The sequence below is a fragment of the Bufo bufo genome, chromosome 8 (assembly GCF_905171765.1).
Source record: "Bufo bufo chromosome 8, aBufBuf1.1, whole genome shotgun sequence".
NCBI lineage: Eukaryota > Metazoa > Chordata > Amphibia > Anura > Bufonidae > Bufo > Bufo bufo.
The window spans coordinates 16,461,203-16,484,833 of NC_053396.1; the positions used below are offsets into that span (position 1 = coordinate 16,461,203).

Sequence of the window (23,631 nt, forward strand, 5' to 3'; positions counted from 1 at the left end):
ATGGAAATAAACTGCAGATTTCTCTAGAATGGAGCCACAGACTAACTACAGAGGATCATTTCACTTAGCATGATCAACCCTAGCAAGCTGTAGGCCTAGTTTCATAGGGTTGATCATACGCTTTAAAAAAAGGCACTGATGACTGATCTTCAGGACAGGTCATCAATATCTGTTCTGTAGGAACATGACCCTTGCCAATCCTACCAATAAGCTGTTGGAAGAGCACACACTATGGCTTCAGCCCTTGATGTCACATCCATCGGGCACACGGCCTTTGTGCAGCTCAGTCCCATTCAAGTGAATGGCACTTGGCTGCAATACCAAGCACAGCCACTACCCAATCTATGGTGCTTGCTTTGTATGCTATAAAGAGGCTGCCACCCTTTCAAAACCAAAAGTCAGACATCTACCAATCATATACTGATGAGCGATCCTGAGGATAGGTCATCAATATTGAATTCCTGGAAAACATCTTTAAAGCGGTTCTACAGCTACTGAAGACGTATTCTAAGGACCGGTCATCATGAGATTGGTGGGGGTCCAACACCCGACACGTCCATTGATCAGCTGTTTTATAGGCAGCCACGGTGCCAGAAACTATACAGTCTATAGCACGGAAGCAGAAGGCCGAGCTGCAGTACCCAGACACGGCCAAAATACCACTGTACGAGCTGTCCACTTCCAACTCTGTACACTGTATATGTCGGACAAACAGCTGATTGGCGGAGGCGCTGGGCTTTGGACCCCACTGATCTAATGCTGATGACCTTTGCTGAGGATACATCTATCTGTAGGAAAGAGAGCAAATTACGTGGTCAGCAGTTGTGACTTTGCCCCTTCTTTAGAAGCTGGACTCCAGTCATATGCACCTCCATGATCCCAGAAAGTGAACATTTTACTTCAGCGTGCCGATAATAAAAGGTATAAGCTCATGTCCTTACCTGATATAATTCTTCCTTTGTGACGTAAGGTTTCTGCTCGGTGCTGAGCGCTCGGAATGCACTTTCAATCTCCTCGCTGGACTTGACGTTCTCCGTTTCCCTGCTGATCATGAAGGCCATGTACTCTTGAAGGGACACGTGCCCGTCTCTGAAAACACATGGGCCATGAGTAGGGATTGACGGCAGCATACCCAAGTGGTCATTTACCTCTGGTAGAGATCAGGACACTTACCTGTTGGGATCTACAATGTCTAATATATTTTCAAACTCTGGATCGGGTTCTCCTTCTTCCACCATTGGGAGGTCGTATCCAAGGGACCTCAGGCAAGACTTGAACTCCTGGTGGTTGAGACGGCCAGATTTATCCTTGTCGAAGTGCCTGGACAATGGGAAGGAGAATTTGTATTAGGAAATGAAGTTGTAAAGATTGAAGATTGATTTCTGGAGACAGGGATGTGGAACCACTCACTTGAACATCATGCTGAATTCTTTGAGCGCTTCTTCTGTCACACCCGTTGTGTTTCTAAGAAAGAAGGAATGGCAATTATTATCAAACCCATAACAGAACCCTAATAAGAAAATGAGCAGAAAGACAAATCCATTGGCTGGGGGTCTGTAATATTCTTGGACTTTTAGGTCCAGTTCTGAGGTCCAAGCTTCTGTTCCAGTTAATTCTTTATGTCTGGTGGAGCTCAAATTTTCTATTATAAAACTAAATGCTGCTGCTTGAGGGCATCAAGTGAGCGCTCCCAGGCCCACGCCCCAAAGGAATGTCAGCCACTTAGATCATGGCTCAAGGCCACCAAAGTGGGTGAAAATCCAGAAACCCATCTATGATGTCCGTACGCTCTAATAAGTCACTTGGACGGGGCTCTTTATGACACAACCCCTTTAAATGTAATCATTTGAGCTGCCTCTAGTCACCACTAGGGGGAGCTCTAATTAATTCCCCACATTAAAGCTTTACTATACAAGCAGATTGCTTTCTCTCACCTTGCTTGGATCTGCTGCTCGAGGTTGTGTTGCATTCTCATGCCCAGTTGATCCAATTGGTCCCATTGCTGCGCCAGCCCCACCGTACTGTGTTCTGTGTACTTGTTATCCAGTATCAAAGCTTCCTCCATTGCGGCTCCTAGGTCTTCTATCTTCTTCAGCTGACTTCTCATCGCACGGATCTCTTGATGTTTTCTCTGGGGTGAAACAACCCAACAAACAAAATCAGACCAGACCAAAAAGCGGAAAGAGGCCATATAAAAAGCAATGACCAGTAAAGGCTTTACAAACCTTAGTGGCTTCCAGCTGAGACTCCAGTGTTCCAGACTCTTCCACCATGCAAGATCTACACGAGACAAAGATCAGTGAGCACATACGGTTGATGGTTTCTTAAAGACACCTTACTGTTAACATGGCCAAAATGTGTCCCGATGGACTGTGCGTCATGTTAAGGGTAAGGTCTGCAGAGCACAGGAACAGATCCATGCCAAGCGCTGCTCTGCCACCACACACTTGACCAGTGGAGAAGAGCCAAAAGGTGCCCAAAACACAGTCCAAGCCTCTCTGTAGATCAGCCACACGGCAGGTTAGTGAGCAGTCACTAAGTGTCTAAAAACCAAGATGGAAACTCGGAACAAGAATTTACCAAAGACACCACCTTCTAATGCACGGCCATTCATGTACATCACTGCAGCCAATCATAGGGTGACTGCCAATCCAGTGGTGGGTGCAAATACCTTCCTGCAATACCAATCAGTGCAATAGGTGGGGTTAGGAGACCACATCAGACTGCGCACATCATTACTATGGTGGAGACGGATAATGTACCCTTAGAGCTACAGATTCCACATCAGCCCATTCCTCCCTTACAGAACGCTGTAGGGCCAGTAAGGACCATGTAGCACCACAGAACGCAACAACTGCAGGCGGTGTAAAGACTTCTTGCCTGCCTTAGGGTACGGCCTGCTGTAAAATCTGCACGTGATAAATGTGGACTTGCATTGCAACGGGCGAAATCCACAGCAAAAATTGACCATGTGGAACTAAAATCGACACCGCAGGTCAATTCCGCAGGGATCTTCTACTCAGCATGTGGCTATACCCATATTTTCCTTAGCTGCCTATACACTTTAGAAAGCTGTATGCTTGTTTAGGAACAGCAATTTCTCCCGAATTATCCCAAACACATGCATGCTCAGTCGAGCATGCACATTTTCTCAATAGGGAGAAGAGGGGGGTTTCCAGTTTATGAACCCTAGAAGAAGAGCGCCTCGAAAGGAAGAATGGGAGATGGGTACACAGCATCACTTGTACCCTGCAGAGGTTGTCACCTACGCTAGCCGTGCCCGGCAGGTGAACACTCCAATGTGGCAGTGTGAGTTAGTACAGGAAGTGCCACAGAAAACCAGTGGAAAGAAGGAAAACACAACCTTCCAGATAGATCATCCCCAACTTCATACTGATACACACGTATCACTCTGCGATAGGCTATGCTAAAGGAGAGAGACGCAATGGTCAATACCCCCGCACATAAACACATGGATATGGTAACAGAATGCCTCATCAGCGGCCATACTGACTGTGGGCCATCCACACAATGAAGAAAGGATCCGCAAGCGGATGTGGACTGAAGGCATCATGAGCAAACCCTTAAAAGCTGTGGACAGCTTTTTATTATTGAATTGTACTCATTTTGCGCTAAAAATATATATTTTTTCCAATTGATCTTTATTTTTTTAAATTAAACCCCTCTCTCTGTACAGGGTTGAGATTCTGTGATTACACTGTGTCCCACCATGTAAAGATTATCCTGACCTCCTGACAGCTCATAAACACTAATTATAGCTCAATTCTCATCTCACCGATAACAATATGGCGATTATGAGCAGTTAGCGGTCCAGAAATAAGGACAAATAAGATGCTCACAGCTAGGCTAAAACTTAACCCTTTATGTAGGACAAAAACTGCTGAAAATTTTAAGACCAATTGAAAATAAATAAAAATTTAGCTCAAAATAAGAAAAAGGCCATCATACCAAATTCCCCTGAAAGTATTCATATCCTTTAACATACTGCTATAGTATGGGAACAGGTGTACTAACAGAATACAGGCTGCCATGCCTGTGCTTGTATTTGGCAGAATCTGATTTCCCCATAGTCCTACATATTTAATATTGAAGTTGCCATCTCTTGAATGAAGAGAATACAACATATTAGGGGGGATACTATCTACTATATAAACAGGTATTGAACCTGAGCCTTACCCCCAATTTAGTATTGCCTTGCAAGGGCATCAATGTTGTGTGAGGTTTTAATGTCCTAGCCCACTTTGGCCACAACTAAACTGAAAATGTGTCCACGTTCTATTAAAGGGGTTCTCCACTTTGGACAACCCCTAAAAATAGTCAGATCACAGGGTACCCAGCTTCTTACACTCCAGGAATTGGCTTTAATCTGTGAGGGAACCTGGCTGCAAGTCTTAAGGAGTTACGGTAGAGGAAAAGAGGCACCAGCAGCCCAGGTCCTTCAGAGCAAGCTCCATGGATATGAGAACCTCCAATAATTCCTTCCAAGCCTCAGCTTTTATACATGGAAATGCAGACAATGACCCGACACCCCACAACCACCGCATATGTGCACAAAATCTCAAAATACTAACCCGTCCAGTAGGTAGGTCCTATGGAGAGAGGCAAATGAAGGTAGCAGGAGACAGATCGGGGAAAAAAAAAAGAACATACAAAAGTAAACAAAAAGCATCACAGAATTACAATGCATTACAAAATATACACGGAGAAGCACTGAGCTACAGAGTAGTCTGAAACTAAGAGATAGACACAGGCTGTAGAATACATGGCAAGACAGGGGTCTTGTGGGAGAGGAGGGTCGGTAACCTTGTCTCCTGAATCCACTGGTGGAATGCATTGGCGTGTTGGGCAAATTCCTGGCGCAGTTTATCGTTTTCTTCCTGTCTTCTCTGTTCTTTTTGCAGCTCCAATTCCCGTTCCTGAAGAAAGACGTAAAAGAGCCTCAGTGAACCTACTGTAATATCCTTAAATGATTACAATCTGTCACTGTCTTGGCAGTTTTACCTTTATGATCTTCTGCAGGTTGCGCCAAGTCTCTTCCAAAGCCTCCATGGTGAACCAGGTGTAAGGATTAGATGCCACACGGTAACCCTTGATCTGTCTGTCCAGTTCGGCCAGTTGGTTGAAATCAGTCTGCGCGGAGCTAAGAGAGTTTCGGAATGCATCGTGTGCCTCACGCAGCGCCTTGATTTCTTCTAGGGAATTACAGCGGACTGGATCAGTCAGGTCCTCCTCAGCGTTCTCAAACCAGCTGTTGAAAGCAGACGCCTTCTTGGCAAATGTCAGGAACAAGTCTTCGACCTGAGAAATAAAAAAAAAGGTGCCACAGAACGTTAGGAGGATTTTCTCTTTCTTCCGATTTACCACTCCTTCTCTGTTCCCTTACTGCAAACCCTTTGGGTGGCCGAGTTACTAAATGTGGAAGCAACATCTACTTGCCTTTCGGTAATGCTCCTGAGCCTCCAGAAGCTTCTTCTTACGAGCAGCAGAGTTGTCCAGAAGTTGGTTCCACCTCTTCATGAGAGAGGCATGGCGAGTCTCAATGGCCCTGGACTGCACATGCTTGGCTGCAAGCAATTGGTCTTTGAGCGCAGTGATGTTGGTGATGCCTTCCTGCTGGAATGCCTGGAGACCGGCGTCAAAGGTTTCCTGAAAAGGCAAGAACATGCATTGATTTGTATGACAGGCGATATAACATATCCCAGAAACATGTCCACCAAGACGGTTCTTACCTGCTTAGTAAGCAACGTCTGCACAGAGGACAGGTCTCTGCCATAGTCATCCGTCTTCAGACTGTTCTCCTTCTCGCCTATAGGCCAGATATGATATATTACAAAGTGAAATCATATAATTGATGTGCCATCTAGGAGCTTCTGGAAATCTCACCGATCCATGATTCCACCACATCTGCTTTCCAGTTGAACTGAAGGAAGGCAGAATTCTCATCGAGTTTGGCCTTGCGTTGTGCGGCTGCCTTCTCAAGTTCTGCCACTTTCCCGCGAAGGCCATGCATCTTTGCTGTTATATTATCCACATGGTGATTATTCTAGGAAAAAGGACGCAAGAGGTTATTTTGCGGAGATGAGGGACGGCTCCATCCATACAATTCCCCTAGACACCAATAACCTCACCTTCTGGATGAGGTCTTCACCACTGGCACAGACATCGTGAACTCTGTCCTTGTGAACGGTGAAGTCTGTCTCAAACGCTTCGTGCTTTTTTAGCAATCCCTAAGAACCAAAGAGACATGGAAAGGTTCACTCTCTCAGCAGGATATTTGGTTTTTCAGATAGGCTGCATAATTATGTTCTGCTCACCTGTATGGCAGCCAGCGTATCACCATAGTCTTCACTGGCCACAAGAGTCATCTTCTCGTTAATCCAGGCCTCTTCTTCTTCCACATTGGCAACAAACTGTTGATACTCCAGAGACTCTTCCAGCCGTTGACCCCTGCAAACCCAACCAAACCACTGTAAAGATGGCAGGATAACATACGGCAGTATGTAGTCTACAGAGTGGTGATCTGGTAGAAGTGGTTAGAAACGTGTTCTCACCGGGCAGAAGCCTGTTGCTTCAGTTCCTTCCAGTGCTCCACAAACTGAGCCAGTCTTTGCTGAATCTCATCCTTTCCAATAGTATTGTCATCAGACAGCTTCTTACCCGTGTCCAGCACACCCTAAAATCAAAAAGTCTAAAACTGTTAGCATTTATCCATGACTTTGAATTGCCCGAGGTTGTCAAAAGATGATTTGGCACTTCCTACCTGAATAGCAGGCTCGTGAGCGGCAAGTTCTGCTTCCAACCTCTTGTGCTTCTTCCTCAAATTCTGCACTCCTGTCAGATCACGGCCATAGTCATCAGATCCAACCAGCAGCTTCTTTTCTCTGAAAGCAATGAGAATGCAAAAGTGTGACTATGTAGAGCACTTCAAACCCTTTGTCACAATTTCGAGATGTCACATGAAACCTGTGCTAACAATAGAGCTCAAGACCAGTCACCATTTATTGTCAGCACTTACTTGATCCAGGACTCCTCATCATCAAGGTCCCTGAAGAACTGATGAAGGCGATGGGACTCATTGAGCCTGCTGCGACGGGCAGAAGCCATGCTTTTAATGCGCAGGAAACGGTCATTAATGGCGTCGCGCTTGTCCTTTACTTGTGAGGTATCAAAGGCGCTGCTAGTCATCAGGCTGTCGGCTTGTCCGTTCAAATCCTTCAGACGATCCTGGGGAGAATTACAAGGAACATCAGTTTCTGATTGCCCACCCAACTTGTCCGCGTCTTAAAGATTTAGATAAAAGCTCACCTCATGGGCAGAGATGTCTGCTTCCAGCAGCTGGTGTTTCTTGAGTAGGTTATTGACAGATGCCAAGTCTTTCCCATAGTCCTCAGAGGCAAGCAAGGCCTCGACCTGTTGACAACGTGACCCATGTCAATTGTATGACTTTCCAGATTCACCCATAATATTTCACGGCTGGAGATTTATCCCCCTTACCTCTGTCAACCAAAAGTCAAAGTCCTTGATGCCAGTGTTGAAGTTCTGCTGTTTGTTGGCCTCCTTCAGCTTTTGGCTCTTTTCTGCAGACTTATGAACCAAAAATTGCCACTGGTCGGCGAGTGCTGCCAAACGAGCCTGAAAAAAAAAATCATACAGGGTCAACAGAGTTGGCGTGAGGATGCAAGTGCTTTTCTAAAGGGGGTTGTTCAGTTTGGATGAACCTCATCTCTAGCCGCTCACCTTCACGGCATCCTCACTGCCAGCACAAGCACCGCGATCAATGAGGGAGTTGCCCATATCTATGACTCCACGAATACGGTCTGCGTTGGCCTGAAGCTCTGCCTCAAAGGCCTGGTGTTTCTGGTGTTTACTCTGCCGGACAGGAAGCAACAGGTCACTTGAGAACATCCAAGAATAAAGTACGCTAAGGCATCTTAATACAAGAAAATAAAGCTACAAGTCGTTAAATGGTTATACCCATCTCATACATCGGTGGCATATCCTAGAGCTATGCCACCGATGTCTGAAATGGGAATACCCCTTCAACCCATTAAACCCACTCCTTGTAGTATACATTTCCTTGGTCGCACCATCATGTGAAAGTAATAAAATGGTCTGCTTGTGAGTTTTTACAAATGTAGAGGGCGACTGGGTATTCTAATGGATGTATGCGGACCAGGGAAACATGGAAGGAGCCTCCACAAAAGCCCAAGAGATGTAATAAAAGACATAAAACATAACTATCTACAAGAAAAATAATGGAACATCCCACAGACAACCAGACCGGGACTGAACACGTTCTGCATGAAGTAGGGGGCACAGACTAGTATGAAATTCATAGACTGGAATCTCATACTGGTCACCACTCCAGTAGGACAGGAATGGATTTTTAGGGCCTGTTTCCTTCACATCTTGTTCTGATGGAGGCAAGCACAATGGACTGTGGCAAAGTCCTAAATGATGCCTCCTGCAGCTTTGATGCGATTGGGAGAACTTCTTAGACCTAGACCCATACAATTTAATGTAGTTTATGATTTAACTTGACACCAGATAGTGACTCCATCAGTTTCAAGTAATTGAGAAGAACATATATTTCTGTGTTTTCCAACGACATTCAGCCAAAAATGGTAGCCTATCAATGTACTTAAATAGGGTATCCAACAAGAAGATCCTCATAGCACAATAGGGTCCTCCGATAGGAAAACAAAGATAAAAATGCTAAGGATTCGATTAAACGTCATATGCCGCAATAAAGCGGAGGAGAATGAGCGCTGCCCTCTATCAGGCTTCATGCAGAGTGTGTCTTGGTGGAAGGATGTAACAGAAGCTCATGGTAGTACCAGCCACAAGGATGACTAATGACTAGAACGAAAACCGGGTGGTTTAGAGGAATGGAGAAACCTTTATAAATGTTATAACATACAGGAGGCGAGACACAGGAAAGAAAGGACGAACTTCCTGACCACTTACCAGTAATTTTGAAAGCTATAAAAACAGATTAAAAAGAGAAGAAGGAGTTGAGTACATAAAGCATGAATGAGGCTACTACAATAATGGCATATTTTTTGTTTTAATTAAAGGGGCTGTCTAAGACTAACCCTGATCCATATATACCATTAAGAAATGGCGTATTGCATTGGAATCGCCGGCATGTCGTTTCAGAAGCCAGACTCTCCGTGATCGGCTTACATCTGGGAAGGATCCACTTGTAAAATGGGTTGCCTTTTTGAGACAACCCCTTTAAAAGGGGATTTAATTCATTAGCACCAGATCAGGGGGAGGGGCGGCACCTGGCATCCCCACCACTATCAGCTATTTCATCCAGGCGCAGGCACTGGAAAATACACAGTGGGAATGGGAACTGAGCTGCAGTCTATGAGGCCTTCTGCTTCTAGCTCCATACATTGTATAGTTTCCAATCACAGCATAGCCCAAAACAGCTGATTGGTGGGAGTGCTGGGTGGTACACCCACCTATTAATACTGGTTACTGATCCTGGGGTTAGGCCATCAATATCTGAGCTCTGGAAAAACCCCTTAAAGGCTAAGGACACCTTTAGGGCAATTATTTATGACTGTATTTTACTCATTTGGGGCTAAAAATATTTTTCAATTGGTCTTTACTAAAAATTTGCAGCAGTATTTGGATACAGGGGTTAAATAAAAACTCCCCTTACCTCCTGACCTCATTAAAACTCATTTAAGACTTAAGCTATTAGTCTTTATAAGGGTTAGGAGATAAGGCTTCACATGAGCCGTCAGGATCCTCTGCAAAACAAAATGATTTTTAACCAATGTATCTCAAAAACTGCAGAAAATTTTTAATAAAGACCAATTGGAAATATGATTTTTAGCCCAAAATGTAATAATAATAATAATAATAAAAGAAAAATTACCCCAAAGATGCCCTTATAGTTAGTGTTGAGCGAACTTGTGTTTTCATGGTTCGGGTTATCTAAGAATTCCGTAATGGATTTCGCTACCACGGAACATTCTACGGCGAACTTAAAAACAGAAGTTCTCTCATCCCTGTTTATAGTCATCTATACATTGTTCGATTAATGCTGAACAAGCAAGTGTACTGCCAACCCCTTAAATAACAGTAATCCCCATCCTTCAAGTAAGGGCTCATGCACACGATAGTTTGTATTTTCCGGTCCGCGAAAAATAACTCGATTTTTGTACTCCCCAGAAAATCTGTTTCTCTCCCGTTCATTGGGGGACACAGGCATTGACCATGGGTATAGCTGTTGCCGCTAGGAGGCGGACACTGAGCACACAGTGTAAGCTCCTCACCTTCAGCTATATCCTTCCTACAGAGACTAAGCTAAATCAGTTCAGTGCAAAAGCAGTAGGAGAAGCCAGACATAAGAAAACCCCACTATGTGCAAACCCAGAACCACACAGGCCTGAAAAGGCCTATAAACAAAAAATAAACGGGTGGGAGCTGTGTCTCCCAATGAACGGAAGAGAAACAGATTTTACGGCAAGTACAAAAATCTAGTTCTCATCCGTCTCATTGGGGGACACAGGCATTGACCATGGGACGTTCCATTGTCAACACCCTCCAACAGAGGGAGAAACGAGCGCACTGGGGCAAGGAGACGCATCAGCCGATCCAAGGAGTCTGGGGAGCGATCCCAGCTGGACAGAAGCGCTATCATATGGAATTGATCATAGGGAACTGCTTCGAAGGCAGAAACCATGTGTCCCAGAGCCCGCATGCAGCGGCGAATGGGAACTGGAGCTGGCCGCAACAATGAATCTGGAGATGGAGAGCGGATAGTTTTTCCGGAGGCAAGAACCATGCCCAGATAAGTCAATCGCTGCGATGGATAAAGACAAGACTTCTGCTCCAGGGTGTCCAGGACTATGCTCAGGCTGTCTTCCGTCTCTTGGAACGACAGACCCTTCACCAGGATGTCGTCTAAGTAAGGGATCACCACGATCCCCCTAGCATGGAGCAGGGCCATGACTGCCGCCAGAACCTTCCTACAGACACTAAGCTAAAATCTGATTAGCTTGGTCCCTGTAGGAAGGTTATAGCTGAAGAGGGAGGAGATTACACTTTGTGTGCTCAGTGTCCGCTTCCTAGCAGCAACAGCTATACCCATGGTCAATGCCTGTGTCCCCCAATGAGACGGATGAGAAATGGAGGACGTCCGTGTGCATTCCGTATTTTGAGGAACAGAACAGCTGGCCCCTAATAGACCAGTCCTATCCTTGTCCGTGATGCGGACAATAATAGGACATGTTCTAGCCGTTTGAGGAACGGACATACGGAAACGGAATGCACACAGACTAACTTCCGTTTTTGGGGACCCTTTGAAATTAATAAGTCCGCAAAAAAAAAAGGGAATGGACATGGAAAGAAAATACGTTTGTGTGCATGAGCCCTAAGACAAGGGGAAAATAGTGGAATGAAGGAGGATTAGTATGAATAGCTATGTCCCTGTCCTTGGATTCCTGCATATTTCAGGTGTAATAAATATAAAGGGTCTGATAAAAGCACTTAAGACGCCGGTCTTAACATCCCCTATAGCTGGCGCCGGCCTCTACATAACTTCGGCGGATCCACCGCCGCTTCTACAGCTTCCTAGCTGTCTTACATTTAGACCATTTTCTATGCCTAAACCAGGCATAGAAATTGGTAAATGCTGGCCCTTCCCTTTTGCCACAGATTGTGGTGCGAAAGGACCATTGCGTCGCAATCTGCTCCAGAAATACGCCTAATATAGGTGTATTTCTGGTTAATAAAATGACCCCCTTAGTTTTAATTTGTCATGGTAGAAGTTACGTGGCAGCATAGTCCAATGAAATCCTGGTGCTGGTCTGCACCAAGTAAAGTTTTTTTGTATTAGTTCTTGTAGCTCCTGGCAGTGTGGCGATTTTTATAGATTTTAGATATATCATTAGTATCACATCTTCCATAGGGAAGATGTGATACTAATGATATATCTAAAATCTATAAAAATCGCCACACTGCCAGGAGCTACAAGAACTAATACAAAAAACAGGATAGACCTTGTACACTCTATTATAAGATAAGTATCCTCTAGAAAGCTCAATTAGGAAGACTTTATCTTGTGGGCATTAATCCTTTCTGCGACCCGGCCGCTGCGTACAGGACACCCACCTGGATGTTTGTGGGATCTTTGTAGGACTCGTCACTGGCGGTCTGCAACTTCTCACTAATCCAGGCTTCAATCTCATCGACATCTCTGCTGAACTGCTGCAGAGTCTGAGATTCACCAAGTTTGGATCTCTTCTCGATCATCTGAGCCTTCAGACGGCGCCACCTGCCAGAAGGAGAAGAGAATGCAACCCATCACATTTGTTTCTTCCGTTGCATCAAGTTATCCATAGCTTATGACAGCAAGAATAACGCAGCATGCACTTCTATTCTTGCCATCAATGTAAACTTTAACGGGCTCCATTAGTCAGTGGGGACCCATCACTCACTATTCAGACCTGTTGTATGATGGATCCAGAACACAAGGCTTTAGATATTTTGTTGGAATGGCTACTTGTATATACACATTTCTATACTTGTAGGGGTTGATCCCACATTGACTAGCAAAGTTTAGAAGGTGTGCAGACCAACGTAAAGCCAACTCACCTGTCCAGGACCTCATTGCGACGGGATGCAATGTCTCCCTTGGAGTAATGGTCAGCAGTTATTAACTGATCAGCAAAGGCCTGCAGAGCCGCAATCTTCTCTTCCTGCAAGAAAAGCCCACAGTAGAGGTTACACATCAGTTCAAGACCCTGTTGCCCACCGAAAGTTTCAGGTCACACATCGTTTACCTGCACGTTAATGGCTTTGTCAAAGTCCTCATGTTTCTTGATGAGCGCCTCCACGCTGTCTAGAGAATCGCCTTTGTCTTCGCTGTTGAGGAAGGCTTCACGCGCCGCCATCCAGTTCTCGGCCTGCTCGCAGTCTCTGTTAAACAGCTGCAAAAGGGAAATGGGGGAAGAATATTAAGTCTGAAAGGGGTAAATGGATCAGATTGGAGAAATAATGTAGGGATGCAACATTACCTGAAGCTCTAGGCACTGATCCAGCATCATCCTGCGCTGCACCCAGGCCTTCTCCAAGCTGGCGCGTTCCTGGTCGAGTATGTCCAACTTCTCTTTAATTTCAGGACTGGCATAATGGCCTCTAGCTAGAAGCTGCTGCCCACACTGCTCAAATGCCTGGAAAGTGCCGGCTCTGGCATCGATTTCTGTGCGGTGCTCCTGACAGGACAAAGCATTATAGTGTCCAATACCTCAAAAACTAAAAGCATGAGCCATCGTATAATGAATCCAAATTGGGACTGACAGACCCCACTGACTTACACGTTGCACTACTAGCTCGAAAAACTCTGCAAAAATCATTAAAGGGGTGGTACAGCTTTTTTTGTAACAAATGGCTCACAATGGGTTAAAATAAAGTTCTAAAAATGTTCAAATGTGAACACTCGCCTCCTTGATCCTCTGCCGCTTCTGTATCAATGCCTCCTGGGTCCCCCACTGGTCTCTTTCTTCGCTCTTTTTGACACACAGGAAATAAACACTTAGTCACTGGCTTAGGTGGTCACCACCGCGGCCGCTGATTGCCTGAGAAGTCAGTTCCTGTGTGTCAATAGGGACCTGGAAGGACTGGTGCAGGACCCAGATAGTGTAAAAATGGGAGCGGCAGGGGATCGGAGGCTTTTCCTACTTTTTAACCCATTCTAATCCCTCTGTAAAAAATTCTTTAACTGCAGGACAATTGAAAAGACTGATTAAACTACCTCTACTACCAAAAGTCAGGGAGGAGTAGTCAAGTTCTCAAAAGGTGTATTCCCATCTTCGACCTTTATGGCATATCTACATGATATGACATATTATCTGATACGAGTTGGTCCCAGTGGTGGGACCCCATCTTGCAGCCACTGTGACTGGAGAGTTTGCTCTCTCCATTTACTTCTATTGGAGTTCCGAAAATAGCTGCGCACTTACCTCCGGATGGCATATCTGGTGGATATGACAAGACTGAGATGGGTATACCCCTTTTAATGGTGTTCTTGCCTCCTAATACTATGGAGACGCCATATCTCATTCATCTGCGCTGATATTTAGTAGTTAATCCAAAACAGTTCTGCTCTACTGACCTGGTGTCTCTCCAGTAGAGCTTCAGCTCCAGTGACGTCTTTTGCAAGTTCATCAGATGACACTAAGCCACGGATTCCATTAATCCAGGACATGAGGTCCCTGAGAAATTATGAAATGAACCTTTTACACCATGCATCATAGAAATGCCAATAGGTCTAATGCAGTGGTCTCTAACCGGTTTCACCAGCTGCACCAAACAGCTGGAAAGGCATGGGATGTAGAGGAGACCACCAATCTGAGTTATAATGTATGGCAGGCTGTGATGGGTGTTTGTTACCCTACCTGAAGTCACTGAGGAACCGCTGCAGGTCATGAGAATCTCCCAACTTCTCCTTACGTTTGTCGGCGCGTTTGCCGAGGCTGTTCCAAGCTTGGTTGAGCTCTGTGCACTTCTCTTGGATGTCCTCAGCAGATTCTGGGTGGGACTGGATCAGACGCTCAGCAGTCTCTCCCAGGGAATTCACCTAGGAAAGGACAAAACTCCTTCCGATGAGTCTTAAGATGCTTAGGAATACACATGCATGGGTCAGTGAGACATCAGCTTTCCATCAGACCTTATCGCCTAGCGCAGCCAGATCTCTCTCGAATCCCTCATGCTTTCGCTGCAGAGCCTGCACACTGGCCAAATCATGACCGTAACTGTCGGTGTTCAAAGCCTGGTTCTTCTCCTCAATCCATTCCTTGGTCTCATCGGCATCCCTGCAAAAGGAAGAGCGAGCCTAAAATGTCCACCCAAACATTTCACAGCGCTGATTCCCACTACAGTCTGTGCCTTGCAGTACAGTGGATAATCGCACACAATTGTGTTTTTTACCTGTGGAATCTCTGCACTTCATGGGCACTACCCAGTGACTGGCTCCTCTCCTCTGCCAGCTGCTGAAGGGAACGCCAACGCTCATTCAGTTCCTAGAAGACAGATAGGACAGGTCACTTTCTGGAAGAAGGATCAGAGTATTATGGGGACGGTACTGAAGCCTCGGTTCTTGACCCTTACCTTGATGGAGTTAAAAGTGGCCACAGAATGCACAACTGTCCTCACGGCCTGTAACACAAACATGCACCAGGTTATAAACAGGACTGGACAAGCTCCACATACAGGGGTGTAATGAAGGACATGTGCAGGACGAGACATAAACCATAGGAACATGGTGGTTGAGATGTTGCGTTGGGTAATGGCATTTTGATGTTTTAGTATTGATGTCCACCAACAATACTAGTACATAGAGGATATATATATATATTATATATATATATTCTAGTACATACAATTGTGGAACATGATGCCGGGGTTATATTTCTCCTACCTTCCAAGGCGAGGCTCCTTTAGCATCCGCTTCATCCTACAGCCGAACAAACAGACAATTAGAGTTCTGAAGAGTAAACGTGGTGACACAGCTAAGATGTCAGTTGGACAAAAAGTCAGCCGGCAACCATTCCACCCACCCCTCCATAGTCATGCAAGCTCATCTCCCAAAGGATCGACAATGCTGAAATCCAACATCTGCAACCCCATAGATGGTTGGCCATTTGACTAAAATTGGTGGTTCCACTGACAAACATCTACTGTGTACGGCCATCTAAAGTCATAAATGAAGCTTAAAAACACAAACTACACAAATTGCTACTTACTTTTGGCATGCTGCCGTAAACCTCCTGGGGGGGTAAAGAGGGGAAAAAAAATAAAATGTTAAAGTGCATGGAGTGTAAGAGAATGAGCTGCCGAGACATGAAAATGTAGGTCTAGGTTCGTGGTTATATAGAACACAGTGTCTGATCTGCTGGCAGCAGGTTCTAGAGCTGGAGGAGCTGAGCAGATTGATATATAGGGAATTATTCTGTATTGTATTAATTTATATCTCTGTATTTTGTAGGCTTTAGAGTCCAGCGGGCGGCCCCATCAGTGACTGACAGCCTTCCCTGTATAAACGTACACCTAGAGATGGCATATCACTGATCGGACAACCCAATGGACTCGAGCATAGAATGAGCAGGGATTAAATGAATATAATACAAGTTTTACTGAATCATTTCCTCTACAGATAGGATTGCATATACTACAGGTTCCCAATAAAACAAGTCAAATGTTTACTATAAATACCAGTACACGACTGGTCCTGGTATTCTGAGCCTATGCACATATACATTGTAGATCTCCAGCCTTATTTGGCTTTATGTTCTAAACTGGAGAAGCTAAAAAAGCATTCAATGATGTACCAAAAGGCTAGAGAGGACATTCCCTCCAGTATAAAAGATAACATGGAGTTCTTCATTAGTGAAATCTTACCTGATGCTGTACAGCTTGTACTTCTTCAGTTATGAGCCCTTCAGACTCCAGGTCATCCGCAACCTTGTTGATGTCCTTCAAACGGGATTCATTAGCTTTCAGATCCTGAAAGACGATGGTTTTAAAGTGAGAAGATCGTGTTAATCCTCGGCAGAAGTATCAGATTTATAAAGCCAGGCCCTGAAATTTCCATCAGCATGAATGTGATGGCAGGAGGAGCCATATTTTCAACGATCTGGCTTCATTACAATCAGGATGTAAATTTGGGAGTGTGCAATGTGTACTAGTCAGAAAACCCTTATTGATTACAGGGACATCAGACAAGTTTGATTACCTTCTGGAAATCATCAAACTTCTTCTGTAACACCTCCACCTGTTCCAGGTCCGTCCCCACCTCCTCGTTGGTGAGCGCAGCTTCCTTCTCATTGATCCACTGCTGCAGCTCATTCGCCTCACGGAACAACATGAACTTCTTACAACTTTTCTCCAGCATGTCTTTGCGCTTCTCTCCCACCTCCAATATGTTCTGGTATCTACAAACAGAAGGAGCACGGTCAGGCATCTGTACAGCGTAGTAGACATCTAGAGAACGTCAATGACCGCAGACATCTCACCCGTCTATATTAGACTAATGCTAAATATTCTAGACACTGAGTGGCCTGAGCCAGATAGGCTGTCAACCAAGATGTCCACTAAACGTTTCCATCAAATGTAAAACTGGGCCGCCAAATCGCAAAGGTTCAGGTCAGCGGTTCCTACACTGAGGTGGGCCTGATGAGGCGCAGCATGCCTCTTAATAATCCTAGGATCTTCAGTACAAGGGGTCGATAAGGTACTTTCCTGTGCAAGAGGTGGGAGTGTGGAGAAGGTACTTGTGCTGACTTGGGGCACATAGGTTGGTACTGGAAGCATGGTGGCTGGCGCTGGCAGCAGTCAACATGTCCCATTTTTGGCATGAATTCAGACTAAATAAGAGGCACCAGAAGAAACAGTTCAGCAAGTGCCGGTCTTGACGTCTGCACATCACACCAACCTACTGGACATTATTTTTTTCATTACTGGCCAGACAATCCTATAAAACCGATCTTATCGAGTATGAGAAGAGATGGGCGATGGTGGAACAGGTCTACTCACAGTTCTTCAACCTGATTCATACGCAGAGACACACTGCCAGCTTCCTTAGATACAAGAGTCCTGCACAGACGAGAAGGGAGCACAGCAAAAAAAGGCATGCAGACAATTAGTGATTACTGACAGGCAGGAGGGTGCTGCTCAATCAGTGAGCCGAATTAGAAGGGAGTGCAGCGTATGGGGAGTAGTAGGTCACAGGCTATGGGGATGTCCACCTTTACCGAGGCCAAGAATTTCTTCACCCACCCTTGTTGCCCAAGTGACTGATCTGGTCAGATACCTGTATAACTAAAAGAGCAATATGTCCAAACTGCCACAAGTGTGAAGGACACATGCAAGGAGTTGCTTACTCCAGCCACTAGGAGGCGAACAGATACATAGTCCTTTAAAAAAGGGGGTATTCTCATTATGGCACATCCATAGGACATTCCTTAAATGTTTGATAGATCCAGGTCCTACCTTGAGGCCCTACATCTATCTTCAGGGGTGGCCATGGCTCTCTCCATTCACTTCTGTAACCCCCATAGTAGTAAATGGAGACAGCCTGCAACTCTTGAGACAAATGCAGGTACCATCTCTATATTTAGGTCATATCCTGTGGATGTGTCCACCTTTCTAAGGCTACTTTCACACCTGCGGCACCACGACCTGGCCACCGGTCCTGGCCGAAAATGCAGTGAGCTGAACGGACACGTGCTGCAGTGGTTTGTGTCCGGCCGATTCTCGCCATATTTGTCGGATCTCCGCCGGACCTCATAGTTAATGGGGCCAGCGGGCATTCCGGTTTCATCCGGCAGTGGCGGATCTGGAGAATTCCGGCAGGGAATCCAAGCCGCAGGTGTGAAAGTAGCCTAAGATGAGAGTATCCCGTTAATGATCCCCTTCCGATCACGCCAGAAGACTAGCTCGGCCACTGCTCCGTAAAACTCCTAGTTCTAGTGGTCGGCAGGGGGTCCCAGTGGTCAGACCCCCACTAATAATTAGCCAGGCAATAACCATGAATGACTAAACCTGTTGTAACTATGGTTGGGTAGATACATTCAATTTAGTAGAAGTGGACATACCCTTTAATTTAAGTATCACAAAACAGGTCCCTGGGTGCAAGCTATATAAAAGTAGTATCGTCCTACTGCTAGCTAACACTCCTCTGAACTGCAGTACCGTTCACTGTCCACATACTGGAGTGGCGCTGTTGCAGCGGTCAGACTAGAAATATCATACTTTTATACAGCTAACGGGCCCCAGAAGTTAAAAAGTTATTATTTTCTTAAACTGTGATACTAGGACTTATCAAAACACAGAACAATCCAAACACATAGAAAAATCAATGATTTATAGGACGTGTATTAATCTGCAGAGTGATCAGTGCCGACAGTATAATCGATGGGTGCACATTATTAAGAGTAAGAGGACGTTACCAGGGGTTATGTCACAAGGGAGTAAATCTGTACTTCGAGACACTGGTCGGTGATTTAGGATGATGGATATTATCACATGCAGTCAGCATGATGGGTGAAACTGAGGATGATGAGCTACATGAAGTGTGTGCAGTGAAAGCAGAAGGTAGAGAAACACAGGAGCTCCAACATTTTCCTGTCCACGCCGTCACACGACCTGTACAATACTGAATCACACACGTAAAAATGGAGTCTTACTGGCCATCGATCTGCTCCTGTCGTAGCGCAATGCTTCCCTGATCCTCCAGAAGGTTCTCCCGAGAAGCAGATTGTGCTGGATCCAGCTTCTTCACGTACGCAGCGGGTACAAAACCCTGACGATCGTTCACTTCCACTTTCCACCAGTCCTGGAGGACATGAAAACACATACATGGTTGTGTTTAATTTATAGGCAGCCATATTAAAAAGCACCCGTCTGCAGGATCAACGCTATCATTTATTTTATTTTTTTAAATCAGCAGGATCAACTCTACTAGACAGTATACCTGGCTTAAAGGGCATCTGTCAGCAGATTTGTACACATGACACTGGCTGACCTGTTACATGTGCACTTGGCAGCTGAAGGCATCTGTGTTGGTCCCATGTTCACATGTGCCTGCATTGCTGAGAAAAATGAAGTTTAAATACATGCAAATGAGCCTCTAGGAGCAACGGGGGCGTTACCATTACACCTAGAGGCTTTGCCTTCTTTACAACTGCTGTGCCCTCTTTTTCAAGGACAGATAGTTTTAGGCACGGGGACAGAGTGCCTCTACCATCTGGTGGCATCTCTGGGCAGAGAATAAGACCAGGGATACCCTAGGGTTACACCAGGGACCCCATATGGTTGCCCAGCACCGGCTGTCAGCACCAGAGCATTTCTTTCTGTTTCTTGTCGGCCGCTTACGGTTGTCGTTTGTCTGTGTTGTATTCAGATTATTCCCCAGAGAGGGACTTTGTTGATCTTATAGCAGAAGAATAAAAGTTATGTTTTAGGTAGTTGGCCTCTGTGACTTAGTTTTTTTATACAACTACCAATTGAGTCTTTTTTCAGTCAATTTAATGCTGTGCCCTCTGCACTTTGATAGGACCAGGCAGTGCAGTGTAAACATCATAATTACTGGTCCGGTCAAAGTGCAGGAGTGGTGGTTGCAGAGAGAGCTGAGCCTCTAGGTGTAACGGCGACGCCCCCGTTGCTCCTAGAGGCTCATTTGCACATATTAAAACATCATTTTTCTCAGCAATGCGGACACATATGAACATGGGACCAACACAGATGCCTTCAGCTGCCAAGAGCACATGTAACAGGTCAGCCAGTTTCACAGGTACAAATCTGCTGACAGATGCCCTTTAATATGTCTAATCCTGCAGACAGGAGTCTAATAGAAAATGTGCCACTCCCGTCCTTGGGCTGTGAATGGTATTGCAGTAAATCCCCTATGGCTGAGCGGACAAGAGTCCAATTCTGGGAAAAAGCAGACAATGTCTACCAATCCTGGACTTGGATTTGGGCCATTACCTTATTAGTGCTGTTAAGCAGAGTCAGGATGTCTCCTTTCTTCATGGTCACCTCCCGTGGGCTCTTCTCCTGATAATCATACAGAGCCAGAACCAGCTCCTTCCCAGTCTCATCATCTGTTGGTGCCACTTGTTGCTAAAGATCAATGATGAAATCAGACAATGACAATCTTGCAACATAACACATCCAATGGTAAGGGTGCGACCGCATGTGGTGGGTACACTGCTGATTTTCCGCAGAGGAAATGCAAATACAGGAACAGCAAGATCAATTTTTTACAAAAAAGTCTCATCCACGCGCTACAGAATTTTTTTGCACTGGAATCTACACATGCAGTGCGGAATTAAAAAAAATGTATTATTGCATTTTACTCATTTTGGGCTGAAAATACTTTTTTCAATTGTTCTTCACTAAAAATGCTCAACAGTTTCTGGGACACAATGGTTAAAAAGATCAGTCTGTTTGCAGGCTGTCAGTCTTTTCTCTTTGAATCCCATCATCTGATGGCTTATGTGTAGCTCTCATCTCTGATCACTCACTTATTGTAGCTCAGTTCTTATCAAACTGCTAAGAATATGGCTTGAAGAAGTGCTTATAAAAAGGTCAGGAGATCAGAGATGAGAGCGACACATGAGCCCGGTTTCAAAGAAAACATTGTGACAGCTTGCAGACAGACTGATTTTTTTAACCCTTGTATCTCAGAAACTGCTAAACATTTTCAATGAAGACCAAATAAAAAAAATGCATTTCAGCCCAAAATTAGTAAAATGCAATAAAAATTAAAAAACGACCAGAAGTTGTCCATAGCCTTTAAATCCACTGCATGTCAATTTACATTACAAATGTTTGCCTTGCAATGGAAAGGGTGAAATTCACAGCAAATCCACAACTTTTGCAGATTTTTGACACAGATCCATTGCAAAATATGCCACGTTTGGCCATGCGGTAAAGCGGACATTAACCTTGACATATCCATGGGGAATTTGGACAGCAGGCAGATCTTTAGATTAACTGGCTGTCATTGAGACAGTAAGCGAACCCTCACTTGACTTTCTACATACCCGGCAAGTCTGGGCCTGCTCCCTCAAAGCCTGAATGCTGCTTCCGTAGGCTCGCAGATCAGACATCAGAGCTTCATGTTTCTTCAGCAGAGCCTGACGATAGGATGAAGACATTAGTAATCCAGTTATGGAAACAAAACTTTAGCGTAGGACGTGTCAGGAGGTTCTTACCTCAGCAGAGTCTTCATCTTTGCCGTAATCTGTGCTCCCGACAATCGGCTCCTTCTCCCTCATCCAGGATTCTGCTTCATTTGCATCAGCAAAGTACTGCTGAGCCTGCAGGGAGTCTTCAAGGTCCTGTCTGCGCTGAGAGGCCTTGTTTCTGAGGGACTGCCACTTGTCATTAAGCTCCTTCAGCTTCACCTTCACTTCATCAGCTGCAAAGTGTCCTGTGAAAAAGGTCCATATCGTATTCAATACATATATGTGATAAATGCAACATGTGTAAGAAATGCCCCCATCGTCTATGTATTTTGTGAGCAACGGATCTCGTTTCTGACAGCAGCCTCCAACTGGGAGGTGATATGAAAGTGTTTCTCCAGGATGAGATCCGATGTGCTGCATGTTTCAAGACGAACTGTCACCTCTCCTGACATAGTGACTACTTGCATTCCCCATGTAGTAACAATTCTGGAGCATCTATTCTAATGACTATGATGTGCCATTCCTTTATTATTCCTGCTAGAAGTTGTGAAAGAATTAGGCTGAGTTCACACGGGCGAGTATTCCGCGCGGGTGCAATGCGGGAGGTGAACGCATTGCACCCGCACTGAATCTGGACCCATTCATTTCTATGGGGCTGTGCACACGAGCAGTGATTTTCACGCATCACTTATGCGTTGCGTGAAAATCGAAGCATGCTCTATATTGTGCGTTTTCCACACAACGCAGGCCCCATAGAAGTGAATGCAATTTTCACGCACGGTTGCTAGGAGACGATCGGGATGGAGACCAACCAGATCATTATTATTTTCCCTTATAACATGGTTATAAAGGGAAAATAATGGCATTCTGAATACAGAATGCATAGTAAAATAGCGCTGGAGGGGTTAAAAAACAATAATAATTTAACTTGCCTTAAGCCACTTGATCGCGCAGCCGACATCTCTTCTGTCTTCATCTTAGCTGTGTGCAGGAAAAGGACCTGTGGTGATGTCACTCCGGTCATCACATGATCCATCACCATGGTAAAAGATCATGTGACGGACCATGTGATGACCGGAGTGACGTCACCACAGGTCCTTTTCCTGCACACAGCTAAGATGAAGACAGAAGAGATGCCGGCTGCGCGATCAAGTGGACTAAGGTGAGTTAAATATTATTATTTTTTTAACCCCTCCAGCCCTATTTTACTATGCATTCTGTATTCAGAATGCTATTATTTTCCCTTATAACCATGTTATAAGGGAAAATAATACAATCTACAGAACACCGACCCCAAGCCCGAACTTCTGTGAAGAAGTTTGGGTTTGGGTACCAAACATGCAGATTTTTCTCACGCGCGTGCAAAACGCATTACAATGTTTTGCACTTGCACGATTTTTCCGCGCATGTTCCCGCAACGCACCTTTTCCCGCAACGCCCGTGTGAACTCAGCCTTAGGGCTCATACACATTATCATGATTGGCCCAGGGAACACAGTCTGTGTGTTGGCCACATGTCTCGGGCCGACCGGCGCGCCCCTGACTCGAACTGACTATATCATTGCAGGGTACGCACATGATGACTATGATGGAAGTACACAGAAATAGTCCAGTGATCACATATGATCTAACTGTATCATAAATTACTATGCTACGGTAAGCTCTGGTCAGGAGGGCCAAGGTCAGCCCAGGAGATGCGGCTGACCACAAAGCGAGTTTCCTGGGCCAATCAGAGCTTTTGGTGTCCTTGCACAGTCTGACATTATCCAGTGCGGCCAGGGCACCCCCCCCCAACTGGCAATACCCAGCTTGGACCTTCACTGCAAACGGTTAGCTATTCATTCAACTTCTAGCAGGAATAATAAAGGAATGGCACAACACAATCATAAGAATAGATGTTC

The 23,631-nt window shown here is 45.2% G+C and overlaps 1 protein-coding gene across 7 annotated transcripts in view; it reads right to left on the reverse strand.

Moving 5' to 3' along the window:
• Positions 1-23,631, reverse strand: part of SPTAN1 (spectrin alpha, non-erythrocytic 1) — a 46,294-nt gene that overhangs the window by 656 nt on the left and 22,007 nt on the right. Inside the window, exons 19-57 of one of the 7 annotated variants that reach the window (XM_040404774.1) lie at positions 21,759-21,976; positions 21,588-21,680; positions 20,527-20,661; positions 19,227-19,375; positions 17,575-17,634; positions 16,775-16,973; positions 16,441-16,545; positions 15,786-15,809; positions 15,461-15,496; positions 15,151-15,198; positions 14,971-15,062; positions 14,711-14,855; positions 14,439-14,620; positions 14,156-14,255; positions 13,059-13,256; positions 12,825-12,971; positions 12,637-12,740; positions 12,154-12,316; positions 8,989-9,003; positions 7,759-7,890; positions 7,516-7,653; positions 7,327-7,431; positions 7,037-7,245; positions 6,782-6,902; positions 6,573-6,694; positions 6,336-6,468; positions 6,150-6,248; positions 5,905-6,064; positions 5,751-5,827; positions 5,458-5,667; positions 5,023-5,319; positions 4,825-4,937; positions 4,593-4,610; positions 3,365-3,427; positions 2,226-2,280; positions 1,935-2,131; positions 1,411-1,464; positions 1,174-1,320; positions 942-1,089 (exon numbers count right to left, since the gene is read on the reverse strand). In XM_040404774.1, coding sequence (XP_040260708.1) covers positions 942-1,089; positions 1,174-1,320; positions 1,411-1,464; positions 1,935-2,131; positions 2,226-2,280; positions 3,365-3,427; positions 4,593-4,610; positions 4,825-4,937; positions 5,023-5,319; positions 5,458-5,667; positions 5,751-5,827; positions 5,905-6,064; positions 6,150-6,248; positions 6,336-6,468; positions 6,573-6,694; positions 6,782-6,902; positions 7,037-7,245; positions 7,327-7,431; positions 7,516-7,653; positions 7,759-7,890; positions 8,989-9,003; positions 12,154-12,316; positions 12,637-12,740; positions 12,825-12,971; positions 13,059-13,256; positions 14,156-14,255; positions 14,439-14,620; positions 14,711-14,855; positions 14,971-15,062; positions 15,151-15,198; positions 15,461-15,496; positions 15,786-15,809; positions 16,441-16,545; positions 16,775-16,973; positions 17,575-17,634; positions 19,227-19,375; positions 20,527-20,661; positions 21,588-21,680; positions 21,759-21,976 — 4,811 coding nt within the window. The remainder of the gene's footprint in view (positions 1-941; positions 1,090-1,173; positions 1,321-1,410; positions 1,465-1,934; positions 2,132-2,225; positions 2,281-3,364; positions 3,428-4,592; positions 4,611-4,824; positions 4,938-5,022; positions 5,320-5,457; positions 5,668-5,750; positions 5,828-5,904; positions 6,065-6,149; positions 6,249-6,335; positions 6,469-6,572; positions 6,695-6,781; positions 6,903-7,036; positions 7,246-7,326; positions 7,432-7,515; positions 7,654-7,758; positions 7,891-8,988; positions 9,004-12,153; positions 12,317-12,636; positions 12,741-12,824; positions 12,972-13,058; positions 13,257-14,155; positions 14,256-14,438; positions 14,621-14,710; positions 14,856-14,970; positions 15,063-15,150; positions 15,199-15,460; positions 15,497-15,785; positions 15,810-16,440; positions 16,546-16,774; positions 16,974-17,574; positions 17,635-19,226; positions 19,376-20,526; positions 20,662-21,587; positions 21,681-21,758; positions 21,977-23,631) is intronic. The other 6 variants (XM_040404776.1, XM_040404775.1, XM_040404777.1 and 3 more) reach the window with 6 other exon arrangements.